The sequence below is a fragment of the Pongo abelii genome, chromosome 2 (genome assembly GCF_028885655.2).
Source record: "Pongo abelii isolate AG06213 chromosome 2, NHGRI_mPonAbe1-v2.0_pri, whole genome shotgun sequence".
Taxonomy (NCBI): domain Eukaryota; kingdom Metazoa; phylum Chordata; class Mammalia; order Primates; family Hominidae; genus Pongo; species Pongo abelii.
Window position 1 is genome coordinate 7,409,351 of NC_085928.1, and position 10,846 is coordinate 7,420,196.

At 53.9% G+C, this 10,846-nt stretch overlaps 1 protein-coding gene across 5 annotated transcripts in view; it reads left to right on the plus strand.

Annotated features, from left to right (window-relative positions):
- The window catches only part of C2H3orf20 (chromosome 2 C3orf20 homolog), a 103,815-nt gene extending 93,171 nt beyond the window's left edge, over positions 1 to 10,644 (plus strand). For all 5 annotated transcript variants that reach the window (XM_054551269.2, XM_054551270.2, XM_054551271.2 and 2 more), the window contains 2 exons: positions 9,684 to 9,818; positions 10,402 to 10,644. In XM_054551269.2, coding sequence (XP_054407244.2) covers positions 9,684 to 9,818; positions 10,402 to 10,486 — 220 coding nt within the window. In that variant the 3' untranslated portion in view covers positions 10,487 to 10,644. The remainder of the gene's footprint in view (positions 1 to 9,683; positions 9,819 to 10,401) is intronic.
- The last annotated feature ends 202 nt before the right edge of the window (positions 10,645 to 10,846 follow it).

The window sequence follows — 10,846 nt, forward strand, 5'->3', positions numbered from 1 at the left end:
TTTTTTGTTTTGAGAGAGGGTCTCACTCTGTTGGCCAGGCTGGAGTACAGTGATGCAATCATAGCTCACTGCATCCTTGAATGGCTGGGCTCAAGTGATCCTCCTACCTCAGCCTCCCCACACAGACAAAGGCCATTCATGAAGTGATCCCAGGCCCCTGTAGCAGGAAGTGCTGGCTTAAGTCTTCTGGTCTTCTGAGCTTGGGCTTTTCAACTAGGTGATGCCAACTTGTTGAGCACCTCCTGGGCCCAGCTCTCGTGAAATGATCTTCTTGAGCCGAGAGACCTAGCTTTGAGTGGCTCAAGAAGAATACATTCTAGTCCAGGAAGGAGCCTGCGCTGCATGAAGCACCTGAAGACTGCTTTAGGGGAACATGAGCAGATTTGAGAATGCCTGGGCAGCACGGTGCAGTGAGACACTTGCAGGATGAGGTTGGAGCCCCTGCTCCACTCTACTGGCTGGGTGACTGTGGTGAATCGGTTTACCTCCCTAATCCTCTGTTTCCTCACCTTCAAAATGAGGAAATAATGCCCACCTTGAGAGGCTGTGAGGGTCTCATGAAAGTGTGTTTGTTAAAGAGCTTTGTGAACTGTGAAGCAAATGATGGGGCATGTGGAAAGTGTTATTTATACGCAGACCTGGGGCATGCAGCCCTAAACTCTGTGACTGTACCCCCACAGCACCGAGTCTGGGCACCCCCTACTCCCACACAGGACCCTCAGTTTTCTAGGAGTCCTTATGCCCTTCTCACTGCAGTAAGCTGAGTCTGGGCCTTGTCCAAGTGGGGGAACCCACTTCTGGAGGAACTGAGGAGATCATGCCAAGTGACCTCCGCAACTCAGAGCACTCAGCGGGGAAGGCAGGCCCAGGAGGAGCCTGTGGATGGTAAGGAGGGGCAGATGCTGAAAGGTGCAGACAGAAAAGTCACTGAGACCCCACTGCCTGAGACTTCAAGAGGGAGAGGGCTTGGTGGTCCTTGAAGACCAGTCACCAACAATCCCAGGGAGAAAGACAGAGGCACCAAGGGCAGGACAGGACGGGGACACTGTTGGGAAGGGCCCAGGCTGAAGATGAGGCTGCAGGAAGATGCCAAAGAGGACCAGCAAGGGCATTTTCAGAAACATTCAGAAGAAGGCTAGCCTGCTATGGTGCACAGGGAGTGAATGTCTTGCCTGTTGAACATTTATTTCCCACTGTCTGGAGGCTGGTAAGTCCAAGACCAAGGCACCAGTGGATTTGGTGTCTGGCGAGGGCTGCTTCCTGGTTCATAGATGGCGTCTTCTTGCTGTGTCCTTGCATGGCAGAAAGGACGAGGGTCTCTCTGGGGCCTGTTGTATAAGGACACCAATCCCATTCATGAGGGTCCCACCCTCATGACTGCCTTACCTCCCAAAGGCTCTGCCTCCCGACATCATCACCTTCAGCATATCAATTTGGGGGCCATAGACGTTCAGACAATCACAGTGGAGGATGCCAGAAAGTAGTTACAAAGAGACATAGCTCTTATTTGGCTCTAGATGTCCTCAAAGGGAAGATGCTCTTTAGTAGGAAATGACAGTTTAAGGAGTCCGGCCACCTTTCGTAGCTGCGTGACCTGTGCAAAACACTCACCCTCTCTGTGTGCCAGCTTCTTTGTCTGTAGTGAGACTCACTGTATTGGGTTATGGGGATTAGAGGAGTCAGCACATGGGAAATGCTGGCACATAGCTCACATTTACTGAGATTACTGCCTACCCTTGTTAGTGATATTATTATCATTAAAATGAGCTCTGGTCTCCTAATGTGTTATATCCAAGGATTCTGAAAGAACTTAGTGGTATGCTTACAACAGTCTTTAACAATTGTTCAGGAATGGTGAGGAAAGAATCAGAAAACTAGACACACACACATACACACAAACCAGATACACACATATACAAACTATATGTATACATACGAACTACAAACACATATGTAAACTAGACACACATGTACACACGTTAGATTCCTGCACATACTAGATGCACAAACACACACAAACTAGACACACAGAAGTATACACAAACTAGACACACATACACGTGCGTACACTATACACACATATACACAAACCAGACACACACAAACTAGATAGAAACATACACACATACATACAAACTAGAAACATGCACACAAGATAGTCTAGGTTCTTGAAAATGGAAAGAAGCAGATTCGTGAAACTATTAACCAGTAGGACTCCTCCTAATCCTAGAATAGCCAAGTGGGTTGATGGTTTAAGAGCACTTAGGTGAAAAAAGGAAATGGAATCTTTAATTGAAAGCATTGCCATAGCAGTTGTTCCTATAATCCGTATCTGTGAAACAAACCACCCAAGCTTTGTAGGATAAAACAACATAATCGTTTATTATTATTCTTCTCTGTCATGGTCCTGGTGCCAGCTGGGCTCAGCTAAGTGGTACTTGTTTGGTGGGAGTGAGAAGGTCTGTCATGCAGTTGCAGTCAGAAGTTGTCTGGGGCTAAGTCATCTCCAAGGCTTGCACAGTCCCATGCCGGGTGGTCAGTGTGGGCTGTCAGCCAGACCACTCACATGTAGCCTCTCCAAGTGGCCTGGGCTTCCTCAGCCTTAGTGGCTGGGTTCCAAGAGGGAGTTTCCCAGGAAAGGGCCAGCAAGAAGCTGTCTTGCCTTTCATGCCTTAGCCTCATAAGTCATGCAGCATCACACATTCCACTGCACTGAAGTCCCTAGGGCCAGCCCATATTCAAGGTCAAGGGGAATTAGACACCACCTCTTGATGGGGAAAGAGTGTTGAAGAATTTGTGGACATGTTTGAAAAGTACTCCATCCACCCCAGTTCCTCTTCCAGCAGGGTGACTGGTTTAGTAGTACAAGATGTGCTGTCGGCCTGCATCACCTGGATTCCAGAAGACGCTGGGTGAAATCTCACAATGTCCTCACGGGCAAGGTGGATGCGTGTGGTTCAGATAGTAGCTTCTGCAGCCACACCCCAGTGAGTGAGGTTCAGCAGCAGCCTAAAGGGCAGACCTCTGTGATTGGCCTGTCTATTTATTTTCTAAATATGCAACCAGGATGAATACATAGAAGGCTTGCTGATCAGTTGTGCCCTCGAGGGAGAAGAGATGGCTGAATCAAGGTGTCAGCAGGCTCAGTTGCTAAGGGATTGTTTGGGGGAGAGAATGAATGTTCACCTTTACATTTGGAAGGCTGATAGCTAGAGGCCATGGAAGGGGCAACGTGAGGCACCATGATGCTGGAAACAGTCTGTGAAATCAGAAATATCTGTGCCTAGAGCAAGGGAGTCTGCAGTGCCCGGAGCTGACATTGCTTTCTATGTCCTCCGTTTACTGACGGATGTGGGCCAACAGCTTTGCATCTAGAGTGCTAGGAAAGGGAGGCCCTCACTGTTGCTTGGTGGGAATCATGTCTTCCTTACCCAGAGTAGACTTGGCTTTGCACAAGTGTAGGGGGAGGAGTCCAGGAAATCCTTCTGTGGAGGTGAGGAGGTGGAAAGAAAAGCAATAGGTGGACAGAGCAAGTGCAGGGAAGCTGGGCTGGAAGCCGGGTCCAGTCAGGCTGGGGTGGCCACCAGGCTGGGGGCACTTCAGCCTTCTCTTTCCTCAGAGGAGCTGGCCACAGAAAGAGTTCTCAATGTGGGCCTGGCATCTGTGAAGCCACCATGGAGAGGCAAGGGCCAGGAGCAGGAAAAGGAACCCACAAAGGAGCTGGGCCATGGGTGCTGGGGAAGAAGGGGTCCCCACGGGGACCTCATGAGCTCCAGCAGGGGCTGGGGCAAGCTGTCACCTGGCAGGTAGATTGCCTTCTGACAAACAGAGCAGAAGGGAGAGGGCCTGCCAGGCCAAACACAACTGGGGGAGGCTGCAGGGCCTCTGGGAGTGGCGGGCCCAGTGGCTGCAGCAAGATAAGGCCACAGAAGGCTCCGAGCTCAGGAAACACAGCCCAGCTGGGGGCCAGGACTGATCGGAGACCAGAGCTGTGTGAGGCTTGGAGCCTCCCTGTCCCCCACTCGGCCTGTGCCTTTTCTCCTTTCTTATGTGGCAGATAGTGATCCCCTCCCCAGGGCAGCCCTGTGCAGGGCGCTGGGTCACATCTGGCTCAGCCCCTGTCCTTGCCAGACTCTTCCCATCTGGGCACCAGCACAATAGGGACTGGAGAGGCCAAGGGCTCATCCTCACTCCCTAAAGCTTCCAGGCCCCCAGATGGAGGGGACCGAGGGAGCTCTGACACCTGGTAGGGCTCAGGAGGCTGGAGCTGCCAGAAAAGCTTTTGAGCGGCCAGCAGTAGCCAGGCTGGGAAGGACAGCCCAGAACACATGCAGAGTTCGTGAATCTGCACCGTGTCCACCTGCACACGACAGTCACTGCTCTCCCCCTGCCTCCCTCATCACCCTCAGGGGCAGCCAGCAGGGGGTGGGGGGGTCACACACTAGTCACTATTTGTAGGCCCCTATCTGTGCCAGTGAGCAGAGGTGCTGCCCCGCTGCACTCATACAGTAGTGGGGACGAGGTACACAAGAGACCAGGACTGGACTTGTGACAGTTGTGACAGGGGCATGAAGGGCCCACCAGGCAGGGAGGGCAGTTGGCCCTCTTAGCTCAGCCTGCCAGCACCCAGGATGCAGAGTGGGTAGGTGAAGAGGTGGGGGCGGCCTGACCCCCAGCCAGGGCAGCTGTCCCCTCCCTGAGTGTGGCCAGAGCTGGGAGAGGCTTTGAGGAGCGTGGCCAGGCAGCTTTGTCAGGACGACGGCTCCGACTCACTTTGGAAGATGTCCTGGAGCATGCAAGACCAGCGAGGACCAGGAGCCTCTGCTTTGTCCCTCCATTGTCACATCCTCCTGCTGGGACCTCTTGCAAAGGCCGGTCTCTATCTACCTAGGACTGGAGCTAACTGGCCAACTGTCTGCCTCGCCTGCTAGCCAGTTAGGTCCCCAGGATGGGAATGTGCCAGACCTGTTGTCCTGGAGCCCTTACAAGTGTCTGGGGTGGAGGCGCCTGGCGGTGCCCCTTTGTGCTGCTGCCCGTGGGCCTGGCATGGGGTGGTGGGGAGAGGAGAGTGAAGCCTTGGGCTCCAACCCCAGCTGCTAGGCAATGTGGGAGTCTGGTGGGTGAGCTTCCTGCAGAAAAGATGACCCCGGGCCCTGAGTGCCCATATTAGAGAAGGGAAAGTGGAGGCCCAGCCAGGCTAGGGAGGTGCCCTGGAGGGACAGTGTGCCCAGGCGATGCCACAAACCTGGCCTTGCCCTTGCTGGGCCTCAGTCCCCTCCTTGTGGGATGGGGGCGTAGTTCTTTCTGGACCATTCTCAGAGGAGTGAGTTGAGAGGATCAGAAGCTGTCAGAGATGACCGCACCTGTGATGACAAAGTGTTCCTTAAACTGTCATGTGCCCTGTGAACTGCAAAGCCCTGTGTGAACTTTAGTGCACCCAGTAAGCCACAGAGTACTTTGCAAACTGTCATGAATTCTGTAAAAGACAAAATCCTTTGTAAATTGCCACATGTCCCCAAAATCACAAAGGGCTTTGGGAGCAGCAATGTGCCCCGTAAACCAGAAAGCATCTTCTACACTGCTGTGCGCCCTCACGGGCCTGCTCTCCAGAACAGCAGAGCACTCCGTAAGCTACTGTGAGCCCCGTAAAGTGCTCTCTAAACTGTAATGCGCCTCCTACCCTTCAAAGCACTTTGTAAACCATAAGACACTCTAGAAGGGACAAAGCACCGTATAAACTGTCAAGGGCTCTGTGAAACGCAGACCACACTACCAACTGGAATGAGACCTGATAAAGACAGAGCGCTACAGAAACACCAATGTGAGCCTCAAGAGGCTTTGTATCCTGTAACATGTTATCCAGATGGGAGGGGAAGCTCTTTACAGCTGCCCCACTTGGTAGCACCCCTGCCCCTTGCCCACCTCAGAAGAGGCAGGAAGAGACTAGGTGGAGGCAGGAGGAGTGGGCAGGGCACAGGGTGAGAAGACCGGGTCTCTAGTTGGATCAGCAGTGCAGGGGGCCCACACCCTCGTCTGCTGCATACACCAAGACCCCTCCAAGGATGGAGCTGTGGAGAGCGGGCCCTGTGCTCAGCAAGAAGCCAGCCACCGCCAGGCCCTCCCTCTACGATGCTGCTCTGAGGAACAGCAATCCACCCTTACCGGCTGCTCATGCCAGAAACGCCACACCCCACTCAGCCCAAGGAAGCCCCTTGGACAGGCAGGGGAAGGGCATGCAGATGTAGGCTTTCCTGACTTGATCCTACAGGCAATGGGGAGCTATTGAAGGTTCTTGAGCTGAGAGAGGCTTGATCAGAGTTGGGCTTTAGACTCATGAACCTGGCAGGGACTGGGTTGGGGCTAAGCAGGGTATCATGAGCTTGTCATAGGAGCAGACAGTAACGATGGATGAGGATGGTGTTAAAACTGCCTCTTTTCTGGACTGGGGCCTGAGGGGGCGCTGAGTAGAGAGAAATTACCTTCCTGAAGTAGACCAGGGGCTCAGAAACAGTGGGCTAGCCGCAATGCCATGGAGAGGTGGGCTCCACATCTGACAAGGGCCTGTTCTTGTGGATACTTTCCTTTTCACTATGGTGAGTATAAAGGCTTTGAAATTCCTGGAGGGACTGGCCTGTTGCAAAGCCCCAGATGGTCTTTTTTGCTTATCCCTGACCAAGGATGGTCTCAGAATCAACCTCTAGATTAGTCTTCTAGAGAAGCACCTGGCCCACTGTCAGCAGGGACACGAGTGTTCCTGTCACCCCAGCAGGACAGCTGTGTGGCTCTGCTGGCCTAGTCGTTCATCGTCCTCTGATGTCCCTATCATTTGGTTCATTCGTTCATTCACTCACTCATGCCTGGCTAAGAGCCAGACACAGGAGGTGCCAAGGCGCTGAGACCAAATCCTGCCGAGGCACTTGCAGGGCAGATTCATAGAGCTGTGAGCAGTGCACCATAATAAGCACGGAGGCAGAGGGGACGGTGGAGGAAATCTCACCTTCTGCTAGAGCTCAGAGGGCTTGGCAGAGGAGGGGACCTGGGAGGCTGGCCTTGAAGGATAAGAAGAAGGCCCAGCAAAGGGGGAGAGGGAAAAGGCACTCAGGAGGGGCTAGGGCAGGCAAGGGCTCAGTGCACCGTAGGAACCTGTGAGCAGGAGGGCTATGGATTTAGGGGAGCTGCCAAGACAGGCTGTTAGAAAAACATGCTGGTAGTTTGGGCCAGATTCTGACAGACCCTGAACCAGGCTTCATGCCGGGGGGCTGGAGCTTACCCCTGCAAGCATCAGGGAACCACAGACTGGCTTTAAGTGGGAGAGACAAGGCCAGATCAAGGAGGACCAGCCCTCTGGTGGGATGTGGGGTGGGAGCACTGGATGGAAGAGGGTGAGGCTGGAGATAGGGAGAACAGGGAGGAGGCCAGTGCCCAGGGTGGGGACATTTCCCTACTGCTGGGACTGAGGGGCTGGCTCTGAACTCAGGGCCTTCTATAGGTACTTAGTCCTAGAGCTGAGCTCAGGGAGGAGGTGCTTTGGGAATGAATGAAAGAAAGAATGAATGAAATGTCCAGGTGAGGGGGACCATGCTTCTTTCTGAGCCTTTTCGCCTGCACTCCCCAAGCACCCAACACCAAACAGAGTTGCCGGGACCTCCTGCCCATCCACCCTGGGCTGGGGCTCTAGGGGAGCCCTGGAGGAGCCCATCAGCCTACCGTGCGCCTCCTGCCCCCCACCCCGCCCCCTGAGAATGGCAGGGACTGGACCATAGGCCCAGACACTTCCACAGTCCACCCCTTCTCAAAGGGCCTCAGGCAGGCCTCTAAGAGAGGCGTTTAAAGGGTCAGCTTAGTTTTGTGTGAGTGCTCTTTGTGAGGCCGGGTTGGAGGTAAGGGGCTGCAAAGAGGCGTTAATTTGCCAAATGTAAACACTGTGCATACACCCAGATTCTGAGGCCCTGTCTTGGCATTTCTTGGTGTTTAGTTTTTCTAGGGCCCTTGAAATGATGGGGTAGGCTGTGTCTCCTCTTGTCTCTGAAAGGCCCTGGCCTTAAGCAAGTCACCTGTGATTCCCTTGCTTGATCTATTAAAAAAAACACAGATTTAGACAGCCCGTAAACACTGTTTCTTGCTCTAAGCCTTGTAGGATGGCCCCTGCCTGGACAGTCCCTCCACACCCACTTCCTGTCCCCAACCCAGACTTAGCCACATACTCCCAGAGCTGCCTCAAGCCCCCTCCCCAAGCGATGCCCCCTCCTTCAGCACCAGATACTGCTACCCATGACCCCCACCAGGTTGTAAACTCCTCAGGGCCAGGCGCGTAGTAGAGGCTCAGTAAATATGACCAAGTGACTAGACAGTGCATACATGGGCCAGTCCTGTCTCTGCCATTGACTTACTATGTGCCCGTGAATAAGCCCACTCACCTCTCTGGACTTCGGGGCCCTTGTCAGGAAAGTGGGACAAATGTCCCAGAGTTGCCTGCTTCCCAGGGCTGCTGTGAATCTCAGAAACATCCTGTAACTCAGAAACACTGACAATGAATGGCTTTAAAGCTGTGAGGTGTGGCACAAAGGTGAGGAATAGCCACGTGTGTGTTTGCTGGAGCTGCTGTAACAAGGGGCTGTGGTCTGAAAGTCTGTGTCCCCCCAAAGTTCATGTGTTGAAATCCTCACCTCCAAGGCAATGGTTTAGGAGGCAGAACCTTGGGGAGGTGATTCATGGGATGGAGCCCTCATGAATGGGATTAGTGCCCTTATAAAAGGCCCCAGAAGGACCCTCGCCCCTTTCCCTGTGTGAAGTTATGAGAACACGGCCATCTATGACGCAGCGGGTCCTCACCAGGCACTGAATCTGCCGGTTCCTTGATGACGGGCTTCCCAGCCTCCAGAATGCAGAGGAACCTCTGTTGTTTCACAGCCACCCAGCCTATGGTATTTTGTAATAGCTGCTCGAACAGCCTAAGACACAAAGGTGACCCAAACTGAGTGGCTGAACAACAGAAAATCATCCTCTTGCAGTTCTGGATGCCAGAAGCTTGGACCAAGTTGTGGGCAGGGCCATGCTCTCCCAGAAGCTGCTAGGGAGGCTCAGTCCCAGGCCTTGCTCCCCGTTCCTGGTAACTCCTTGGCCTGTGGCTACAGAACTGCAATCCTCACATGGCATTCTCCCAAATTTCCCCTTTGTAGAGGAACACCAGTTATGTTGGATTGGACCCACCCTCCTCCAGTATGGCCTCATCTTAACTAATGATGTCTGCAACGACCCTATTTCCAAATAAGGCCACATTCTGGGGTCTCGGGGTTTAGGACTTCTACATATGTATTTGGGGGACATGTGTTCAGCCCACAATACCACACATGATGACACATTTCCTTTGCCCCCTGTCATCTCTCCTGTGGTCACTTTCGGAGCCCTCCCGCCCCACCACAGGCATTTGCTATGGTCAGTGTTGGGGGTACGAGTGTAGCAAGCAGCATTTGGGTTAGGGCCAATCCAGCCCAAAATAGAAGCCAGGGAAGCCAACCTCCAGCGTGTCACTCAGTCCCCGAGGAGGTCAGATTCTCCCTTCGCCGCCCTCAGGAGGAGAAGCACTTGTGTCTTTGTCTGTCTAGCCTCCCAGAACACTGATGGGACAGCGTGCAGGGCACCCTGGGCCCTGAGCACTGCCCCCGACCCTGCCTCCCCTGCAGTGTTCCCAACTGTGTCCTGAGCCTGGAGGATTCTGAATCAGCCAAGAAATCCGAGTCAGAAGATATCCAAGGAAGCAGCTCCTCATTGGCCCTGGAAGACTATGTGGAGAAGGAGTTATCTCTGGAGGCTGAGAAGTAGGTGACCACACCAGCTGCCAGAATGGGCGTGGCTCACAGCAGGCCACCTCGGAGCTATTTGGCCTTGGGCAAGTCACTCCCCCCAGGCCTGGGTCATGTCCAACCATCCCTGACATCTAGCCCATGTAATCAACACAATATTGGGCGGGCATGCAGGCTGCCCTGGAGCTGCTCGCAGTGGTCTGGGTGGTAGAGATGGAGGCCTTTTGTAGCCTTCGCAGCAAAACCCCACAGCCCAGACCCTTTAGTCTGAGAAGGGTGGAGACTGCCCCGCTGTCTCCTTGCAAGAAACTTGCTGTACCTGTTAAAAGCCACTGACTTGCTGGTGCTGGTAACATGAAATGAATCACACATTCGGCATGGCGTGGAAATCACATATTTCTCATGAAGATAGAAAAGCAAAATTAGGAGCATGTAGAAGGGTCACAGATGCCACCAGGACCCTCTGGTTGGAGCAGCACCCAACAGCCTCACCTGTGCAAGGGAGAGGGCCTTGCCCGTCCTGGCCCAACCGGGCCTGGGCTCTGGGCACTGTGAAGAACAGCCCTTCCCCCGCCCAGCCCTCTATTTTGATCTTTAGGGCAAGAGAGCCTGAAGTGGAGCTACATCCTCTCAGGGGGGACAGCAAGATAACCAGCTGGAAGAAGCAGGCCTCCAAGAAGTAGCGCCATCCTGGCGGCAGCCAAGTGAGCCAGGCCCCGGCCCGGGGTGCTGGGGATTCCTGCCAGCCCAGCCCTACCTCCCCTGTCTCCCACCCTGTCCTCCAAGCCTCTATAATAAACCAGTGGGCCTCCAGCTTGGGGTGAGGCTCTGGGGAAGGACAGACCCAGCTCATTCTGTCTTCTGTGAGGCTAGAGGCCCCCAACAGACTTGTCCCAGGTCAAGTCCTTGGAAACTCGGTTCCCCCAATGCAGAACTTCCTCTGCGGCCAGTTAAGTCAGCTGAGGCCCTCCCACACTCAAGGAAGGAAGCTACCTCCAAGGGGTAGCTCCAGGATAGGTGACCCAGTAACCCCCAGGACGCCC